Source organism: Plectropomus leopardus, chromosome 6, assembly GCF_026936395.1.
Source record: "Plectropomus leopardus strain MGB_pleo_1.0 chromosome 6, ASM2693639v1, whole genome shotgun sequence".
Taxonomy (NCBI): domain Eukaryota; kingdom Metazoa; phylum Chordata; class Actinopteri; order Perciformes; family Serranidae; genus Plectropomus; species Plectropomus leopardus.
In genome coordinates, this window is record NC_142181.1 from 23,642,374 (window position 1) to 23,665,260 (window position 22,887).

The 22,887-nt window shown below is 39.1% G+C and overlaps 1 protein-coding gene across 2 annotated transcripts in view; it reads right to left on the reverse strand.

Moving 5' to 3' along the window:
• Positions 1–4,899: 4,899 nt before the first annotated feature.
• The window catches only part of LOC121943012 (roundabout homolog 2), a 70,653-nt gene continuing 52,665 nt past the window's right edge, over positions 4,900–22,887 (reverse strand). Inside the window, exons 15-26 of one of the 2 annotated variants that reach the window (XM_042486367.2) lie at positions 22,060–22,178; positions 19,430–19,607; positions 17,430–17,648; positions 15,720–15,762; positions 15,497–15,633; positions 15,126–15,413; positions 13,001–13,136; positions 11,000–11,325; positions 10,667–10,783; positions 7,591–7,770; positions 7,155–7,276; positions 4,900–5,536 (exon numbers count right to left, since the gene is read on the reverse strand). In XM_042486367.2, coding sequence (XP_042342301.2) covers positions 5,525–5,536; positions 7,155–7,276; positions 7,591–7,770; positions 10,667–10,783; positions 11,000–11,325; positions 13,001–13,136; positions 15,126–15,413; positions 15,497–15,633; positions 15,720–15,762; positions 17,430–17,648; positions 19,430–19,607; positions 22,060–22,178 — 1,877 coding nt within the window. In that variant the 3' untranslated portion in view covers positions 4,900–5,524. Of the gene's footprint in view, positions 5,537–7,154; positions 7,277–7,590; positions 7,771–10,666; positions 10,784–10,999; positions 11,326–13,000; positions 13,137–15,125; positions 15,417–15,496; positions 15,634–15,719; positions 15,763–17,429; positions 17,649–19,429; positions 19,608–22,059; positions 22,179–22,887 lie in introns of both variants that reach the window. The other variant, XM_042486366.2, reaches the window with a different exon arrangement.

The following is a 22,887-nucleotide window of genomic DNA, read 5'->3' on the forward strand; positions in this document are numbered from 1 at the left end:
CATCTGTCCACAGTAAGCCAGACTGCTGATCATGCAGAGAATACCCACACAGTCTGCTAAGGCGTATACTGTAGCAGATGAAGGATACGAACACGTCACAGGCCTTAACTGTAAGATGGACCTTCAGCACAATGCTCTCAACATCATGTAAACAACTTAAGTTCCCGAGAAGCTTTTAGACCACTGTTTAGAAGAGAATATGGCAGATTATATGGCAGTTTTAAACAAGTACGAAATTTTACTTAATTACAGAAATAATTTCTTGTTGAAATAATTAATTGTTGTTCTATCTGAGAACACTGGGTGTAGGTGTTTCTTTGTTCAGTGAGTCTTTTCACTGAGGAATGAATATACACGTATATATATTTGCTTTTGTCCCCATTTTTTTTCTTAAATAAAAGATCTAATATTTTTTGCACAAAAAGCGTAGTTCTCTCATTTTTTATCAACAGATTTGTTTATATGTGTGTTAGAGAGCACCTTTCCAATGTAATCCATAATCCATTCATCTTACATATCAAAATACTAATTTTATTGCATTATTGCTACGCAGATGTGCTTGAGCTGGTCACAAAAAAGGCCACTATGAAGTGAACAGTTAATCACATAACACAATGGCATAGATGTTGCAAGTTTTGGGGCACTGGTTGGATATACTGCCAAAATCTGGAGACAGCTTATGGTAGTGAATTAAACATTCAATTAACAGGCAACGGCTATGGTGTTTTTAAGGGAAAACTAAAAGCTTGACATCAAATATCAGTGGATGTCCCAGTAAGGTAGATAAATTCCACACAAACCCCTGCAGCTTTAAGTTCTGTATAGAGGATGTACTGATGACCAACAAAATACAGCCAATGAATTCACAGAGCAACACAGTCACCCTCCATGTCTGCATATCACCACTAGATGGCGCTTTTCATTTAGTTCTGCAGCAAAGGCTGAATCATTACTTGGAGTTTTTCTCACACGAATTGGTTTGTTGCCCCAATGGGAAAGAACAATCACAATCTTTATTCAATTCTGAGATTCTCACTTGAGTGATAATTACTTTTTTTTGACCTGCTGAGCCAGACAATCTTCTTATCTCACCCCAGTTTCTATTATCAGTCTCTCCTGATGCAGAATGCTGTACTTAATTGTCTGTCATTTTAGACGTGTCTATCTAAAGCTGCCTTTTTAATAAGTAATATTTGGGACTAATTTTAACTTATTTTTCCTGTGTCTTTTTTATATTGACTTGTGTGATGGACACATCTTTATGTCTTACGTAAAGCACTTTGTGTTGTCGTCAAAAGGCAAATAATTTGCTATAATGATAATGACACCAGCAGCTCCTGATGAACAGACACAGATGAACACCTGTAGAGCTGCTGGGGATACAACGTCTTGCTTAAGCAGGATTATCCGCAGCTGGCACCACGGCTCAAGCTAATAATTTCTCATGATCCGGGAATTGTCGCTGTTTAGACTGGGTGTCTTTTATTCATTAATGTTCAGGTTTGTGTACTACTAATGTTTTATTCAGTAGATTAACATTTCTATTTTGACTTCTCTGCTTACTTTCTTACTAGCACATGTCAATAAGATGTTAGAGCTCCTACAGATTGGTGAGAGGCGTGTTTAATGTGTTTTGTGTACTAGTTATAGTGTGTTTGTTCTGCAGAATATTATTCGTTCCGTTAGGAGGATGATTGGCTGCAGTTTCCTGTCCCTCCAGGAACTGCACACCTCCAGGACCCTGAGACAGGAAGGACTGCGGCTGATCTCTCCCAACCCGAACAGAAACTCTTGGAAACACTCCCTTTCATCAAGAGGCTGTGGTCAATCAGGACCAAAACCTGTACTGTGAACCTGCACATACCTTCAACAATTTTGTCCCATTTTGTCCAAAATCAAGACTCGCAACTTTACCAGTAATGACTGGTGACTTCACTTGATTTTTAGCCTTCTGACTTGAAAATACTTGATACCACAAGTCAAAAGATTAAAAAATCTGCTATTTAAAATGTGTTTCCCTTCCCGAATCAGCTTTAACACTTAATTAACCAGCAAGTCGACACTTATTTTTCCAGATCCACTTTGTTTGAATCAATTCAACGGCATCCAATCAAGGTGCAGGAGAGAACTGTAACAAACTGACTTTATATTACTGAGCACCAGTAGAAATACATTTCACTAAAGATAATTTTCCATACAAAAACACTTCAGTGGAAAATGAATATCAAATTGCAGTATGCAAAACATCCTACATTCATGTCTCTTGATTAATTAATTAATTAATTTATTTATTTATTTTCCAGAACATGTTTTCATTTCTGAGTTTCATTTTCTCTTTTTTATGCCCCTACACACCAAAGCAAATTCCATGAACACCCACTTTGCAATAAACTGGATTTCAGTCCAGGTCCCCCTACATTCAGAGATGTGTTTTACTTATTGTTACTTTACTCAGATATGTGGCCTTCATTCTGCAGAATGGTGTTTGTGTGGCATTTGACACTGGAAGGTTGTTTTCACATTGATCTGCAGAGAAGGGAAAGTTTCTCTGCTCTCACCTTCAATTTCAGTTTAATCAGTTCTCAGTTCAGTTTAGATATGGTCTGTTTTGGTTGTACTTAACAACCTGTTTGGAGACCAGTGTGGGCTAATATGCAGCTCACAGTTTATGTGGAAGCTTGAAATTTCATTATTCCAAGCAGAGTATTTTTAAGTCTTAAATTGTGCCTGGGTGGCACCTTTGAGGTGATTAAAGTAGTCAGAGCACACTGTTTTAAGAAATGAAGTGTCTGTGAGAAAAATTCTTACTGTTGTTCCTGTTGAGAAGTGAACATGTGAAGTGGCCTCAGTAACACACCACAGCTGTCTGTGTGTGTGTGTTAATCCACGCTACAGGCCTAAAAGCATAAAATTGTAGAACCCTTCTAAATTGCATCGGATTACCATTATCCTCCTAGTCTGGTGGGACCCAGTGGGTCTGTGCCAGAGGCAGCAGAGTCCAACTCACTTTCCACACCATCCGACTGCCTCCCTGCCAAAATACTGTCGTACTTACACCAATGAGATCTGCACACAAGAGGCACATACAGCAGATGAAGGTGCAGACATGAAGAAAGCCTTTTTATATCCCATCGCTGTCACATCTCAGGAGTCACACTGAGAGATGAAGGTTAGCTCCTTTCATTGGGCCACATTCACAAACATGCCTCCTCACAAAGCTGAAGAAGGCATCAAATCATGCACGGTATCTTGTATCAGAAAAGCCATTTTACTGGGAACACGAGATAACAAACTCCTCAGAGACTTTTGGCTCTGATGGAAAAATTTGAGCTAAATTCTCTGTCCTCTTTTCTCCCCTCTTTCTCTTCATGCTCTGTAAATCATCTGAATTACCCAACCCACACACACACACACACACACACACGCACTAGGATTATTTTAGAATATATTTAAAATATGAGTCAGTATTTTCCAAAACAAATAAAAAACAATTCAACAAACCTACATATCAACAACAACAACCTACATATCAACAATACTTAAAGTCATGTTTTCTGAGGCCGTGCTTTGGTATAGCATGCTCACATGCTGATGTAGAAGGTATAATGTTTACCATGTTCACCATCAGCATCTTAGATATATGTGATGTATACGTGTTAATAAGAAAAAACCTCCCAACACCCCAGATGATATTAGAAAAGCCCTGAATTTAACCACTTTTAATGTAAACCTAAAAACTGTACTATTTTACATTTCGTACTCCCCCCATTAATTGTTTCTTATTTCATGCATTTTTTTGCATCTGAATGTGGAAGTATTTAATGTGCTTTTATTTGTTTTTCTTGTTTTAAACTGCACAAGCTTACTTTTTTCAATTTTGTATCTGTTTTATCACTTGCCCATTCTTTGTTTTTTTTAATCTTGCTGTATCCTTTTTAATATCCAAAGCACATTGAACTGCCCTGATGTATAAAATGTGCTGTAAAATCAAAACTGCTACGACATGCCTTCAATTTAATAATCACTTCACACACAGTAGCCTACATGTGAGGCTGATGAGAATGTTTTGCAGGTATTTTGGTCACTACAATTATTACACTCCATTTGACATAATTTATCACTTTCATGTTGTTAGTCTTGTGGTGCATTTACTCCCCCTCTTTTTGGATCTCGGACTGAGCTAAGTGGATATACTTCAGGTTTTTTGCTGATACTTTTAGATCCTTTTAACATATTTTACAGGTTGACAGGCTGTTTTGCTGTGAAAATTTAAACAGAACTGCATATACTTAGTTATATAAATGTTTCCATTGTCTTCTTTAAACTCTTGGCTGCCTTCTATAAGATGGGAGGCAAATATATAATGGGATATTAAATCGACAGCACATAATTTGTGCACACAAATTATTAACTAGAGAGCCTAAATTATTAAATTGAGCGCATGTACAGGGTTCTGCGGGTCATAAAACAATTGGACAATTATGTTTTTGACCCGATGATGGCACAAGATGGAAAGTCAGTAGGTCATCAAAGTTATAACAGTTCAGGGCTATGGATGGATTACCGAATGGGCCTACACAGCACAAACAAACTGCCACTCAAATGAACACAAACCAACCAGGTAGTGACTCCATAAAAACACCCCACAAAGAAACAAAACAACTACAAAGAGACAAAAAAGACCACAAAGAGATTCAAAAATGACTAAAGAGAGATGCAAAACACCTGCAAAGATATTAAAAATGACCACAGAGAGCAACTACAACACATTCAAAATGTCTACAGTGATGCAAAACATGAACCAAAGTGGTGGACCGACATTCCAAGGCCTACAGCGAGGCTAAAAATGCTTTAGCTATTGTGATATTCAATAATGTCACACATGGGCAAAAACTTTTTTGTAATAAATGTTTTATTGGTCAATTTAAAAATCTTGACAGAACTAACACACTTGTGATCTACAGGGATACCACAGTACACAGTCACACCGAAATGAGAGATCAAAACAGTAACACACACAAACACTACAACATGCACTGACACGCATACGCACGCACGCACTCCCGCATAATGATTTATTAACACATTTTCTGCCTCATGTCTTTTTCAGTCGTTCGTCAAACACTCACATTATCATGGTTTCATAGTCAGGAGTAAACAGAAGATACATTCATTAATCTGCTGTACAGTAATTCCATAGTTACATTAACTTCCCATTGCCTAAAAATACATTATTTTTTTGAGGCCCAGATCCATTTTCAGTAGCACATCTGATCACATCTTTAAAAAATAGCAAAGATGTCTATCTATATACACAGAGAAAAGGTGAAGGAAGTCACAAAAAATAAAGATGAAATCATTAAGATTAAAACAAAAATAGTTTGTGAAAAGGCAGATGGCAAGCCTTGATGCTTTCCCTTTAGTCTTCAGTTTTTCGAGAAACCATGGCAACAGATTGATGGTTTGCGAAGACAGGAAATTATGGAGGAAAAGCAGGATGTCATGGCATGTAATCGGTGTCTGTCTACATGAGATTCTGGAAACAAAAGCAACATAGAGAGCAATGAGACGGTGCAAAAGTCTGGGAGAAACATTTTGAAACGGGTCAAATACAGAAACATGGAGGTGGTTAAACAGGATAAAGCCTGGGCAATTCTGAATTTCATATTTAATTTTACATGTTTTTTTTCTAATTCCTTTTTTGAGACCATAAACACAGAGCACGAGAAAACACATATAACAATGTTTTCGTTTTTCTGAGATTGTAACTATATGATATGTTCTGATGGGACCAATTTATTATTGAAAAATAAACTTGTCAATGCTTCCTGGTGGATAAACTATCAGTAGTTTTAATGCAAATTTTCAGAATAAAATAGTGGAAATGAAAAAAAAGGTTTTATTCTTGCTTAAACTGGAAACATTGGTGTATCAATAAAAACAAAATGCAAAATAGTGCAATCAAAACAGATCCTGCGGATAAATGACGCAGTGAAAACATGTGACACCCGCTAGAGCTTGAAGCCTTGAAATCAAGTCAAGGAAGTTTCTTTCACCTTGATTTATTAAAGCATGCATTCTTTTTTTTTTGTACCACCGTTAAGGTATGTAAAAGGATAACCATTTAACCATGTCAATCTACGGGCTAATGTTGTTACTCTTCAGTTTACTGCACTGCTTCCCAACTGGGTCTGGTGGGGGCGAGCTAGTGGTGCTGCTTATTCTGCAGTTACCCGAAGTAACACTGTGTCACCCCAGCAGCATTGCAGTGAAAACACTGTGCCACCGGTCTAAACCCTGGTCACACTGGGTTTAAAATAGCAAACAATGCTAAACAAGGTATTGTAGCCCAAAATGGAGCTGCTGTGTCACACGGGTGAGCTGGGGGGAGACCACAGGGTGGGCACAATGTTTCCACAGTCACGCCGTCTCGCCACAGTGACCCATTCCGGGCAGGACGGCCAGCTAGCTCCAGTCCAACCCATGTGGTGCCCAGTACAGATTGGCCGAGACTTGCTAACCAGCAGAAATCAAAATGTGGGCAGTAAGCACTGTTTCCACATGTTAACATGGCCAACTATCTGTGAGAAAAGCCAACTAAAGAATAAAATAAAACAAAAGGTGAGAAATTTACATCACAAAACATTAAGGTCTCACATCCTCTACTGGATAGCGCTTTAAAATGCAGCCCTAAAGCAAACTGAGTATATAAAGCTCCAGTCTCAAGAAAAAGGCCTCTTGTAGATCATATGTTTTTTCATGAAAATGAACTAGCTAGTTACCTGTCAATGGCTCTAAACCATCAAAAGCAAAATTTAACGAAACTGACAGCCCTACCACCTTTATTCATCTGAATACTTTAAACACAGGATAACTTTTTTGAAAGTTTTGACAGCACTCAGGCATGAACAGCATGATCTTGCAATTTCCTATTTTGTATTGGGAGATTTTGGAAACTTCTGTTGAGTCACTATGTTAGATAACTTCTTTTGGCCCTTGCCCAAAACCCACGGGAATCTTCTACAACTCACTGTCTCGAGGAATCTGATAAGCAGCTCAAAATGCCCTCAGTTTGCTGTTGAACTGACTGCGACCCACACCAGGCAGACACAGTCTGTTCAGCAGTTCCTAATGTAAGTCTAGACATAACCTACCTCATCCCTCCTCCGACTGGCGGTGGAGGTTCGTGAAAGAACTCCTCCACCCAGGGATCCGTAGCCTGACATCTGGGCCTGGGGCATGAAGCTGGACTGTCCATATGGGATTACATTCTCATCTGTGGATGACAAACAAATCACTCCAAGTTACAGCTGTATTTATATAGGCTAAACCCTAAGTGATGGTGCAGACCGTGCTATTAAAAGCAGAGCTACTACTGTGAGATAATAAGTGTGTATACACTGGTGGCAGTTGGTTCTGTCTAAGCTCAAAAGGATTTGTATGAAGCATCAGAATAACATTAATACACATCTATTTGGGTTCCAGCTGTTGACGCAAGATGGCTGTTGGGACAGATATTGTTCTTTTATAATCTCTCAATGACAGATACAGAATGACACTACACTGGTGAGGATCACATTTTGCACTTACCCTGCGATAACCACTTTGCAGCTCCTCTCCTTTGGGGTGAGAAATGTTCTCCCCTTCTCTGAAGAGTAGGCGAATCGCTCCCCTCTTTTCTTTCAGTGTCTGTTCGGCTGCGGCTCAAAACATCAGCCAAGAGCTGCAGGGAGTCATCTGTGGGGGGCGGGGCTGGTGGAGGGGGAAGTTCTGCAGATGATTGAGCAACGGTGATTAATAAAGTACAGATGGAAATAATGCTTTAAAGGTACAGTGCAACTTTTTAGAAATACATTTATTAGCTTTCTTGCCAAAAGTTTGATGAGAAGACTGATACCTCTTTAATGCCTGTCACTTAAATATGAGGAGTCGGTTATCTTAGCTCAGCATAAATATGGGAAACAGCTTAACAGACTCTGTCCAGTTGTAATAAAATCTGCCTTCCAGAGTCTCTAAAGCTCACTGGTGAACATACTCTATGATATCAAAGGTAACAATATTGTAACTTGTTAGTTTGACACGTCCAAATGATGCAGATTAACTAGGTATACCACCACATGGTTGCATGCCTCTATGCACCCAATTAATGTGCCTTTACAGTTTACATCAATGTCTGTGAAAACATGGCTGTTTCACATACAGAAGATTTATACAATCAGCTCAGTTCAAGGTGGGCACCAAAGGTTCTTGTGTTATGGCCATAAACATGGTTAATAAGGTCACCATGACATTGACCTTTGACCTCTGACCAACAGATTCTAATCAGGGCATCCTTGAGTTCAAGTAAACGTTTGTGTCAAATTGAAGAAATTCTCTCAAGGTATTCTTGAGATATCAAGTCCAAAACAGTGTGCTGGACATTTGGACGTACGTATGGACGGACAACCAGAAAACAAAAGTTCTGGCTGCATAAAAGCGACAAATGAATGTTTTAATGGGGGTAATGTGCCAAAGGTATTGTTTTTTTTTCATTTTCAATTTACCTTTATTTAACCAGATAAGTAAATTGAGAGCCACTCTCATTTACGATGAAGACCTGGCCAAAAGGCATCGACAGGAGGTAAATCAATACATGACATCAAAACATAGATGCAATAGTGCAGGAAAGTAACATTTAACAAAATTAAAACATCACAGTATACACAGTCCACTATATACAACAACTGAGAGCTGTGTAGTGTGTTCAACTCAACAAAAACAGATGCAGTAATCAGAAACAATCTGTACATCAATTGTCATGAGATATTAGCGGGTGTAATGGAATGAGGGTGTGAAGTTTTAGCATATTTTGCAACTCTCTCCCATTACTAGGAGCAGCAAACTGGAATGCATGATGGCCAAAGAATGTGGGGATATTAAAAATGACCACACTAATGAATTTGCTAGAACGTAAATTGTGTATATTGTTGTAAATATATAGCAGTGAGCAGAGATATGGAGCACGTTTGCCAAAGATAGCTATTTAAAAGAACTGAAACCAGTGGATCTGTCGCCTGGTATGGAGTGGTCAATCAACTAGAAAATATAAGCTACAGTGTTGAAAATGGGCATCAGTGGCAAAGCCAATGGCAGGATGATAAATGTCATCTAGGTTATTAAGTAGGGTTTTGGAAGTGAAAACCTGTAGAACTGTCATTTTAACAAAAGTGTGCTTTGCAGTGTGGGCGAAAAATTCCTTAAAGTTAATAGTTCTTGGTTGGAACCAGTTGCTAGGCAACCAGTGAAAAATCCAGGATATTTCAGGTCCCAGCCAAGAAAGTGTGCGTCACCCCTTAAAACTCTTGGCAAGTAAGCACATAAGCATATTTCCCATATGTCAAACTTCTCCTTGGATAGTGTTTGACATTAAAAATAAAAGTTGGTTAAAATGATTAAACCACAAATAATGCAAGCTGAATTATTTCTCCTCCATGATGCTGAGCTAATAGCTAAAATGCTATCAGTGACAATACTAACATGCAGGTGCTAATGTTAACTATGTCAATAATTTTTCTTAGCGTGTTAGCATGACATTATTTCATACTTAGTACTAAACACAAAGTACAGCTGGGGCTAATGGGACACAAAGCATAGTTTTGGACAAAGTGAAATTACAAGTTGATGATGGCACCAGTAGAGTTAGGTCAATCCAGTCTGGTGTGCATGCTTAAACTGACTTGATTTATGCAAAACAGCTGAACCGGAAGCTTTCGTCGTCTGTGTTTCTGTTTATATCTGATGCTGGCTTTGAAAGCGCTGCAGTAGATGAGGACCAGTGGATTCATTAAGTTTAAATTAGTAATTATTTACACAGAACCTCCTTTTTTCACTACAAAAACCCAGTTGGCTGGAGGGAGAATGCTGGAAAGCTGAAAGTTTCTGCTGGGGTAAATAACCATCACTCAACACAAGCTAGGCGAATTTTACTTGCTGTTGGCTATCTTGTATGTAATTTCCTGAAAATATCACATTGTAAAACGTGCTTACTGATTTAAAAAGTAATGTTACAAATCTAGGAAGATCTCTAAAAGGCTACTTACACATCTTTTATTTGGTTATGTCTTCAGACTGATCCCGAGCACAGCTGATATTAAGTGTTTTTTTTTTTTTTTTACATGACGTGAAGTGCATTTTTAATGGATTCATTGTGGACGGAGAGCTACAGTGTTATACAATGCTACGTAGTAGTCTGATGTTCATTTTCTGTTGGGACACACTGTCATTAGGTTCCCCTCAGGACTAACTGCTGAATCATGTGGGAAACCTGGTACAATTTGGTAAACCAGTCTGGTCCAATGTTTAGCTTAATATCAAACTGGTTTAAATATTTTCACACAAGCCCAACCCTACGGGCCAAATTAAAAATGAAGGGATCACCAAAGTCATTACAGTTCAGCCTAAGTGGAACATGAATGTGTGTAGAAAATTAAATGGCAAACTATCTAATAGTTGTTGAGATATGTCGGTTGGGACCAAAGTGGTGGACCACCAGAATGACATTGCCATGCATAGAGCCATGCTGCAGGCATGGTTAAAAAAAACTTAAATTTCATGAATAGTAATATTCCTCCTCCTTTTTCCTCAAACTAGAGCAGAAGTTAGATATGTTACAAACAGTGTGTCATACCTGCTTGGCCATGTAGCTCTCGCCTGACTTGTCCATCCTTGGGTGTTTTCTTCTTACTCCTGGATCTGTGTGCCTGGGCTGTGGGGCTCGACTCAGCAGCTGGAGCAGGAGATTGTCCTGACAAGAAAGCAAACTGATGTCATCCTCAGGAAACTTAGAGGAAACCAAGAACACTAAGCTGCACTCTGTATAAATACGACATGAATTTCGTGTACAAATACTTTCTGCCGGGTAACATCATAAACTAAATTATACATGACACTGTGTGATTGTGACTGCCTCTCGGGAAGTCACTTACTAAGATGTGAGGCTTTAAACTGAATATGAACCGACCTTTTCCAAGGCTTTCCCCCTTGAAATCTTCTGCCCATTGGCTGGTGTGGTACAACTCCCCGGCAACCCGGGTCTTGGTGCTGGTAAACAGATCTGGGTTGGACTGGGAGACCTGGGAGTGCTGACGAGCCAGGAGGTCAATATGCTGCAGCCGCGGACTGTCGCTGAGCTTGTGTGTCTCTCGCTGGGGGGAAGATTTTAGTGTTGCTGCGCAGGACAACTCATCTGGTTTTGAGGGTGGGCTGGAGAGTTCCTCCCTGGAGGTTTCCATCAGGTAGGTTCTGGCTGGCAGCGGAGGACACCAGTTGTCATCCTCTTCCTCAGAGCTAGAGGACGGACAGTGAGTAACAGCAGTATGAGTGTGCGTCTCAGAGCGGAAAACACTGAAACTTACTGATACATAATTAGAGAAAGTAAAACAAGTTTACAGTCGTGCTTGTGGCTCTGCGATGGTGCCCAATGGTGCTTTGAGCTACATGGTTACCTCAATGTCAGTTAGTTTAACGCATTAACATGGTAACATTTGACAATCATCACTAAAGACCAAGGACTGTCTAATAAATGGACGTAGCTGCCATGACGTCACCCAATAGTTCGTGCAATGTGTCTGAGCCTTGAGTTTGGCATTTTGGTCGTCGACATCTCTTTTTATGGAGCCAGAAGCAAACCTTTAGGAACAGACCTGGGCTTTGAAGCCAATATGACATCATGGCAAAATGTGGAATTACAACTTCCTGTCTGTCACAAGATGCCATGGGGCCCAAACGGACTATTTCTATTCCAAAGGACTATTATTATACTATCCAGTTCTCTTTGTACATCAATGGCCGAAAGTGATCATATTTTGACAAGAGGGTGGAGCTATGGAGGATATACATGCATAGACCTCCATCCTTATTGACAGGTTGCCTTGGAAGCAACTTGTCAGTCACAAGGTAGCCACACCCTAAAGCATACCCCTAAGGAAAATGTTTACTGAGGAAATAAATAAATCAAGTGAGAGGTCATTTTCTTATTGACTTCTATAAAATCAGAGTCTTCTACTGGAATTTACAACTCTTTTCTCATTTGTTTGTCCGTTTCCTGTCTTTTGGACTTCTCCCCCCCCTGCAGCTTCTCCACATATACTGCAGTCTGCAAACACAATTCATCCTACGTGTGTCGTTTTGCCATCCTGCCATTCTGTCAGACTGTTTGTTTATCCAATGCCATACAGAGGCTGTTTACCGTCTGGAGTCTGGCAGAATCCATGTGAACGCAGCATTGGGGATACATGAATGTCTTTACCAAATCTTATGGCAATCCATGTAATATTTCAGTCTGGACCAAAGTGGTGGTCTGATAAAACCAACACCTCTACACATAGAGACATACTGCTGTCATGGCTACAAATATTAAATGTAAGAAAATAAATTTATAAGTAAAGAAATCATTTATTTCATCTATTCATAATCATCTATTTATGAGTTCATATGAAATAGAGGAATGTAGAGGCAGAGAGAACCACCTCCGTGATGGTTGTTGTCACTTGAGTGCCATCAGCACTAATTTAATGATGGACGTGTCATTGAAAATGGAAAGTACTAATCCAGACTGTCAGATGGTGGCTAATGTCATTACAAAAGACACGGCACGGTCAGAACAGCCCTCCGATCCCACCCCGTTATGTCCGCAATCTAATCTGTCAGAACTAGTTAGAGGAGAGGCTCCCCTCCGAAACCCCACAGCTCAATCTACTCACCGCCTGCAGACACAACTGTTGTTAATTCGAAAACTCCCCAGACTCCAAACCTCACTCAAGTTTTGTTTGACAGCCTTGGCAGAATTACAGGGCAGGTTTGATATTCATTTGCCTTAACTCTCTCTGTCATGTAGGTAAAGTCAGAGGCCTTGATGCTATAAATAAACTGAGTATTAGACAGTACAAAGACCAATTGTGTTCTAAAAGGAAGAAAAAATGGGCATTGATGTACGAGTATAATAAGTCTGAATAAGTCTCACCTGTGTTGCTCTTCTTTGTCTGTCTTCGTCTGACCTCTGTCTTTGTTGGCAGGAAGAGGCAGCGACAAAACATCCACCCAGGTGAGAGGAGCTGACCTGGAAGAGGACCCAGCGGACCTCTGCTTTACCAGTTTGTCTATAAAAGCAAAACACAACATGTCAGATTGTGAACAAGGTGTAATCACTGTTTTTTTTATTTTTTTCCATCCCGACCCTGAGGCTGAAGCCACTGGCCTATTGAATATGCTCCAGAGGCTTTTAAACTCTGTGTTTATCCTTGCTCTGCTTATGAGCGCCTGAAGGATGTTTCTTTTTTGTCTATCAGTCTTTTTATTTTCAAGAGCTCCTTCAGGTTCTCCTTCACCTCTGTGTGGGAAATTGATTGAGCACTTAGCCTATTCATTCCTGTACATTTTTATTCACTCTAAATTGCCATTTAAATCTTCAGGTAAGTTAGGGAGAAAAGCAACAAAAAGACAGTTCAAAATGCTTTATCTAGAGCATGGAAAGGCCTTAAGATCAGACTGAAAAGAAACAAAACATAGTAAGAAAGACAAATATAGAAACACTTAGGGCATCAACTCTTCGGTAACTGTAACTTTATGCCATTTTATTACGTTATTATAATGAATTACTATGTGTAACAAACAGTATGTCCGTGCACACACTACAACACTTTAAAAAATCCTGTAACCAAACTGTATGCACTTTGTTTCTGGTTTATCTAGAGCTAAGGCATGGCACAATGAGTGGCGGTGTGAGGCTAATGTTGCTTTTATTAAGGAATATGACTGAATTACAGTGCGCAAGTTAAAGAAGCTCATGGGATTACATATCAAAGAAGTTGTACCTTGAATAATTCCATATGACAAATAAATGAATGATTGCTTGATTTAAGGTGGCGCAAGTTATCTCTGTTAGGAATGTAACTGCTGGAATGATGGTCTTTTCATTAAACTGGGATTATTATGCAGTAGAAAGACACAAATACTAGAAATTTGGTGCTACATGTTGAGAGAAATCGGAGAAAATGGGGCTGTGGCATTTGCTTTTGCTCGAAAGGTAGAAAACAAGCTACCCGAATGCACTGTGCTGCACCAGATAAATTAACGCTCCCACTGGTGAGTGACGTTATGTGAGCTTGGGAGTTTTTCCACTGGAAACAACATGGCGGACAGCTAGTAACAAACTCGAATTACAATTTTCAGTCAGCTAAAATAATTTTCTAAAAACATTTGAGATGAGAAAAAGGCAACTCAGTAACAGTGAATGAGAGACAGAAAGAGAGAGAGGGGCACATCTTTTTTTGATCCACTTCTTTACTTTTTTTGTGTCTGGGGGGAGATCTCAGGAAGATCTCTGCACTGGTAAGATGGAGGAAAGATTACTACACATACCACCCACACTGTTATGATACAAAGCTTGTTGAAAAAAATTCATTTTAGTCACATCTTTGTTAATTTGTCACTATTTCCACCTGCATTATTCAGATGCGTCTGCAGTTTTCTGGCATTTCCATTTTTTTATTGTGCAAAAATGCTATTTACATTTTTCAATTCTGGCATCTGATGTATATTGTATATTATATTTGTATTCATAATTTGGAAAAAAAGAAAGAAAATGGAAGAAAGAAAGCATGCATGCTGTGCAAGCATTTATAACACACAAACACTACATTTAAAAACAGTTTTGTGAGCATTGCACTATATCCGACTTATTATTTGAGTAGCATCATTTGAATTTACAGCCATGGCTATAACACTGTTTTACTGGCATAAAAGTTGGTATCAACATGCATCAAACACAGTTTAAACAACAGTAAAAACCTCAGTTCAAAATCATTGAGCATGGTGCAATTATCTGCAGGTAACCATGGCAGCAATACTCAAGCTTCATGCTGCATTACACAGAATCTCCCAGATGAAACTAAGTTGGCTGAAACTGATTATAAACCTGAAATATGGATTAAAAAGAAGTTAATACAGCTCTGGATCCTTTTGTAAAGTCAGCATTACATAAGAAATGCAATTACCCACTCAAACTGTATCAGATCAGAAGAGATGTTATCACATTTCTTCACTGTTTTATGAAATTAAAATGGATTATTGATGCATCAGACACTCACCATTGCTTTTCTTGGTGGTATAGTGGAGCTTGGCATATTCAGACCCAGACTGACCAGACTGGATGGTCCACTGGTCCAGGTCCAGCTCCAGACCTGCAATGCCAATGTTTGACAGTACTGGATTGCTGCTGTACGGGTCTGGACCCTGGTTGTACGACGTACTGGAGTAGGTGTCGTAGTACGCCAGCAAGTCATCCTCAGCAGCTGTGTTGATAGTGCTGTAGATGGGACTGTCATTGGATGCCGTGCTGTGTTTCTCTGACTGGTTCGGGTAGTTCATGATGCCAACTGCTGAACAGCAAAGGTTCATTAACACTGACGATCATATTTTCAGCATTCTGATATGAGATATTTTACCAAAGAGCTCTTACAGTTATAATATCTGTCTGAATCCAGTTTGCCAGAGCAGCAGTTGACAGAGTCTTTGCTGTTGTGAGTGAGGTTCGGAGTGGGCCAAGAGTCGGCTAGCCAGGGGTAGTTCCCCATATTTGATCCTAACAAGCCAGGCCTGGAAAAATAGATGAGCAATATGTCAATAATTTGTTCATCACATAGAGAAACATCATCGGCATCTAATTATAATCTTCCATTTACCCTCCATTGATGATTCCAGATCCTTCACTGTGAGCAAATCCAACTGGAAGAAGAAAAAACTCTCAATTACAAATCCTGTTTCCAAGCAGTTTTTGTCTATCAACAGACAAGATGATAACAGAGTTATTAGAAGCACTAGGACTACATTCTTCTAAATCTAGGTCACAATGACCTTGGACCATCAAAATGGAATTATTTCATAATGGACTCCAAGTGGATGTTTGTGCCAAATCTGAATAAATTCCCTTCAGGTCTTCCTAGGATATCATGTTCAGGAGAATGAGATGGACCAGGTTGCAGTAACCTCAAACTTTGACCTTCAATCACCAAAATCCAATCAGCTCATCCTTCAGTCCAATTGGATGTTTGTGCCAAATTTGAGAAAAATCCCTCAAGGCCGTAAGATATGGTAATCACTACAATGAAATGGATGCAAGGTCACAGAAACCTTGACCTTTGACCACCAAAATCTAATCCATTCATCTTTGAGTCCAGGTGGACACTGGAGCAAAATTTGAAGATATTCTTACGGGGTCCTTCAGATATCACCTTCACAATTTTGGACAAGGTGACAATTAGAAAACATAATGCCTTCAGCCACAGCTTTGGTAGCGCAAAGGCACAAAAAACTGCAGTTGTTAAGAAATATTAATTTGCATTACATACATTTAAATTGCATCATCCCTATCAAATAAATTAATAAATTCTTATTCTTTAGAAAACAAAAGATTAACTGGAAAATAAATGCATTTGTAACTTAATTATGCTCCATTCCTTAGAAACAAAAGTTGATCCAGCACAGGGTTTAAGAGTTCAGAATTTAAGTGATATTTTATGAAAATATACATTTGACCTACATAAACACATCTTCATACATTATGCCTGCAATCCATGAGTTTGCAAATGTCATTTGATGAATCGATGAAGCTTAGTTTTGAGTTTGAGTCTGTGGCATCTAAATGAACAAGATAATAATAGACTCCATATGAGAAACAATACAATCTCCAGTCATTAGTATGGCAATAATAGTCACTGTTAAATATTTATGGGGAAATCAAATTGCATATGGTTTTGTAAAAGCTCTGGGCTGTCCATTGAGTATTTATGAACATGGACAAGTCAGAAAACAACTGATGTGTTTATGTGCTGATGTGCCAAAGGGCAAAAAATCTAAAATAAACTGCATACAGTGGTAAATGTTTACGCTTCAGTGTGTCCTCAGTCTTTTCTGTTATTCCTGCCATGAAAAACTGCCCAGTGGGGATAAATACATTTTAATTAACTGAATATGCAGTACCAGTGCACACAAACTAAAATTGAAAACATTCATCACTCCCTGAGATGTCCCTGGCGGTCTATTAAGAGCTTGTCACTTAAAATCTGACGGTTTGCTGTACAACAAATGAAGGCTTTTTCCTCCGTGACTTCTCCTTTTCATGGACAAGAAATTTATAATGACTAAGATGTGACAGAGTGCATCTGACGGTGTCTGAAAACTGTCCTAGGTCGTGTCATTGTAGCCTTTTCTGCTTTTTACAGTTAGTATTTAGGGGGAAATCTTCCTGACATAAAAAAATCTAAAGCTGCTGCAAATCTCCACAAATGTCAAATTCAAGAAATTCAATTTACTGATATTTTACTGTAATACTTTGAACACCCAACACCTGTCATGATGCTAAAACCCAGTTAAGATAAGCTTTTCCCACTTACCAGCCGGTGTGTACGCAAAGGAGGTGGTGTAGTGTCCCAGCTGCTTCCTCCTGCGGTGTCGACAGTACAGCCAACCGCTGAAGCCCATCAGCACCAACCATGCAGCCACTCCCAGCCCTGCGATGAAGGCCGGCTGGCGGACGACGCCTGTGATCTGCTCTGATATGCTGAGGTTACTGCCTTTCTTCTTAGGTGTTGAAGTCTTGTCCAGAGGGAGAGCTGAAAGAGCAAGCAGCAAAGCTTAAGACAAAGTGGACAGCTGTTGGCATCTTTCTTGTAAAAAAGAACATTTCTAAGTTTTTTTATACCACACTGTATCATCATGCACCAACAATCTGGTTAAGTTTTTAGAAATACACTTATTTGCTTTGGTGTCGAGAGATAGATGAGAAGATGATGCCACTCTCATGTCTGCCGGTTATCTTAGCTTAGCTTAAAGGCTGAAAATGCAGGGAAACAGCTGGCCTGTTTCTGTCTAAATTAACAAAAGATAGATAGATAGATAGATAGATAGATAGATAGAGACATCTTTATTAATCCCAAAAGGGCAATTCAGTTAACAAGCGTTTGTTACCTCTACAACCACAACGACAAGTTATGTGGCAGTAGGCTTATGGAAAACAGCCCTCAGCAACTCCTCTTGCAAACATGTATTCAGCCAGTCCCTGTGAATTCTGCGCAACTTTGCAGTTTTCTTACATTCACTGCAACTGTACTGCAAATTTCACTATTTAAAAGTTGTAACCAATTTTATAGTAGATCTATGTGCAGTGTGTTGATTCACTCAGCCCCTCTTTGCCCTGCTCTGTCTTTCTCTCACTTTAGACGACTGCTGTGGGGGTGTGAGCTCTGTGCCATGGACAGAGCTACACGCACTGACAGGGCTAACTGTTAGCATCACATGTCTAAGATTATCAAACCTTTATTAACCAGTTTAAAAAGACAGAGTTGAGCCATTTTGGTGTCAGTGTAGATTTGTTGTGTGTTTGTTAGGGTTTAGGCAGAGAGATCTGACGGAGAGTTGGAGGACAGCACCTCACAGAGACGGTCTTCAGCGCTGCATCAAAGGGCACCAACATTTGACCTTTGGCAATCAGCTGTTGCTGCCCCCACCCCCATCCACCTACCATCACAAATAGTCTAATTCTATAAAAAACACTGGATGCTATAATATTAGGCTCCAAATTTGAGATAGCACTGCAACTGTTTTTGCAGTTTTCACTTTCCCCTACAATTCACCACAAAAAACCTTTAAATATCGCAGCACGCATCATAATCTGCTGTGAAATCAGGCATTTCAAGCTGGATCAATCCCAGAAAAAGCCTGCGAAATCCTGGAGGTACTGCCTCAATAAAATCACAGCCTTTTTTCCGCAATGTTTGTACAATTTGTTTTTTGCATGGGTTAAACAAACATGGTGCAATGTGTTGATTAGTAAGATTTACAGGTGGTGGTGGGTGGATTTCATTACCTCTGGACAGAGCCAGTTTCCAGCTGTTTCCAGGATTTATGTCAAGCTAAGATAACCAACTGGCTGCTAGATGTGGGTTTATATTTACTGTACAGAAATGAAAGTGGTATCAATCCTCTCATTGCTCATCTAACTCTGCAGGAGAATGAATGAGCATGTTTCTGTTCCTCCCAAAACTGCAGTAGAAGGTAAATAGGAGAGGAAAGAGATCTCAGAAAATACCAAATACAACACACCTCGTTTGGGCTACAACTTGTCTGGATAAGTGGCTCTATAGCTGACAAGACGTTTTACTCATGTTTTTCATGATCACTTCTACACTACTGCTAATTGTATTTATTGCAGTTTTATTGAACTGTGAATTCCTCAGTAATACTTTTTATGTTTTCACACAGAAAATCAGTGTTAATGAAGCCCCTTTTGTAAGGTCATTCACACAGTATCATTAACATTCAATATACAGATTTCATTAGAGGTAAACTGAAGCTGCTGAGAGCACATCTTGCCATAACAGTTTGAGTGACTCACTGAGGAGCAGGTTGACAGGTGGGCTTTGAGCACCCACACCCAGACTGGTGACAGCAGCCACCACCACCGTGTAGCGGACATCAGGCAGTAGGCCTGTCAGCAAGATGGACAGAACCGCTCCATCCACTGTTCGGTTTATCTGGTTCTCCGTCTCCAAGCTGCTGCCAAGACACCAGACCTGATCCACAGTAGACATTAAGGGTTAATGTTTGAATCATGTAAACACATAAAGACATTCATTTATCCTGCACACCCTGTGACAAGATGTGGCCTGTGATTATTATAAGACAGAGTTCAGATAAAAAGCTGCTTTTCAATTTTTTGACACTGAAGCTTTATCTGGTAGTACGCAGCAGAGAATGACTGCAGAGATACAGCAGAGATGAAAGAGAAAAGAATGTCAGTGCAATGACAGAGAAAAGCCAGATTTAAAAACCCGATGTTACAAGTGTACGTGCCTTTAGGTATTCACTTTATGTGTTGGATGTATTACTTTTCCCATGAAACGTCAAGGCAATGCAAGTTGGACTTATGAGAAATAAATAATAACATATAAGAAGTCTTCAGATTTCTTATGTAAAAGTGATATCACAATAGTTAAAATACTCTTTAATTTTCTTTCCTAATTTTTTTTCACAGCATCATGACTCCATGTAACGTAAGATTGTTTTTACACATTTTTTAAAAGCTGCAAATAATTATCATAAATTATCATTATTAATTCATTGCTGAAATGATTTATTAACTAATCAAGTCAATCAAAAGAGAGTCAATAAACAAACAAAAAATATTTTGTATTAAAGGGCTGTTTTGGCTACTGTGGCTATGTTACCATTACAGGATAATGGTAAGTGCTTAAGCTGTGTTGTAAAAGTTGCACAGGTGAAGGAGTCATCAAGTCAGCATCATCAGCCAACTGACTAAGTGATTTTTGTAATACAGCAGCATCTATCCAAAGTTTGCAAACGTTTGCCAACTTACTGGTCTTAACAGACCTAATAAGGCTTGGTGCATTTTACTGTGTATGAGAGCAACTTTTTATTTGTGGGATGAAGTATGTGTTATTTCCTCTGTTTAAAGCCACATACTGAAGTATTGCTTTAAACATCCAAATGCAAAACATGTACTTAATAGGAATACTTCATCCACACCCACCACCATGTGTACGAATATCAATTAGTCATGCAGTGTTACCTTGAATTTGAGAAGAAAACTTTATCTATACCGACTGAGCTCCTGGGCACCCCACTTTTTTTTTTTTGCTAAAACATTTGCTCTCTTCAAAGTCAAACTAAAATACTAAGGGTTTTTTTTGTGAAAAAGCACATGTGTGTAGGAAGTACTGAGCACATGGCTGGATAAAGGTGACTTGGATTATACTGCATAAGTTGTGTGGGAGTTGTTTTGATAAATATGGTTATACATGGTCCCCAGTCCATCAATAAACCAAAGTTTTCCATTTTCTGTGGAGGAATGTGAGAAAAATGTTTTCTTCAGGTAACACAGCATGACTATTTAAGTTACAAATGGTCATTTTGTGGATGAAGTATTCCTTTAAAATAAAAGTACAAATGCAGAATTTAAGATGAGGAGGAGAGGGAGCTAGTTTGAATTACTTTTTGAAACAGTTGAATTCAATCAATATCAGTGGTTCACACTTAATAAATGAGCATTGAGTTATGTGGCTTAAGTCTTCTGCAACTACTAAGTAGTGTTGTAGATGAATGCATGCACTATTTGCTTCAGTGCTTGAGTTCAATATTGCCCTCCATCTCTGGCATAATCTGCATTATGTATAAAAAAAAACAACAACTTTTTATTAATCGTGTTTTTGTGGGGAAATTCTTTTTTGCTATGAGCTGATTTACATCTGCAGTATTTGAGCAGAAAACTGAGAATAACATTTCTATTTAAAAAGTAGTAAAGAACAAATGTATCCTGTAACACCTTACTGCCAATCCAACATTTAATTTTTAACATTTAAGCCACAGGGAGGCTTGTACAACACAGTGTGCCGTTTTCAGCAAATTGAATGTTTAAGGGGATTAGGTATGATCCTTGCCTTCAGCTGATGAGCCTCCACACACAAAAGGATCTGGTATTTCATGATCAGACTTGTGCGGTTTTCACAATAACTTTCTACATGTAGGCACAGATGGGAAGAATAAATCAAAACAATAGAACTGCGTGTCCCTTTTTTTTCCTGGAATAGCAGCCTGATGATTAGTAATCAGTGTTGCACTCATACGAAGAGACAGATAATCAGAACTCAGTGTTTTTTCACGAAGCAAACAGATGACAGGGACAGTCAGTGTTCAGTCTGATGACAAAAATGAGTCTCTTTCGGTGGCTGCAGCACATGTACTGGCAGCAGATAAGAGGCATGAGTGATAACTAATTGTTAATTAAAATCAGTGTTTTTCATCATAAGTATCTAAACAAAAAAAAATTGGACAACACTGAGTAATGACTGAGTAAAAATACCATGGATTAAAAGAATCTGTTCCACTTTATTTTTAAAATCTATGGCTGCGTCACCGATTGACGAAATTAGAAGCTGAAATAAACATCCGAGAATAAGGTGGTCAGATTTTGTCTTAGGAGTCGTGCGCTGATAGCTGTAGTCTCACCTTGTACTCTCGAATGATGCCGCTCTGAGTATTGTGAGGCGGAGGCTCCCAGGACACACTGATACTGGAGCTGTTGGTGAGCTGAACCACAGAGACAGCCTGCGGAGCTGCACTTAGAACTGCAGACAGAGATAAGAGGGAAAATTACATTTCTATTATTATTAACTGATATCAGTGTTACAGTAGCGCTCAATTTTACAGGTCCATAAATTTGTAATAATGTCCAAGAGGTTGCCTTGAAAGAACTATTTAATTTGGTACTTTTATTCTGGAAAATAGGAATGTCCTTGAAAGAAAGGCTTAGTATAAATCCAATTAAATAGTCATTCATTATTTATTTATTTGTCACTAGAAATGTTATCCTCAATATATGTCACAGTTTTACGTGTTCAGCTGACCTGTTGTGCACTGGCTCTCCCAAATATGCGTGGAAATGAACTAAACTGAAGTTGAACTGTCTCTGTACTACATCCCAAATTGCATAGTTAGGTCAAGGAAACCCTTTTGAAATAATAAACCTATTGTGGTCAGTGTTTAAATGCTTGTGAGAGGTGTCAACAATCTCCTGCTAAAAAGTAGAACCTAAAGCTCAGGGCATTGTTCCAGGTATTCCTTTTTGCCTCCTGTCTTATAGCTTTTCTCTCGATGCTGGCTACAAGAGTAAAATTGGCCAGCTGGAAATCTCATATCCTTATGACAAGAGAAATCCTTTTTTTTTCTTAGACTGTAAATTTGGGGGGGGGCATTCTTCGTCCTGATTGCAGTGAGTCCTGTGTTTTAGAGTGGTTTTATTGTTGTGTATGTTGAGGCGTGGGTGGTGTACTGCTG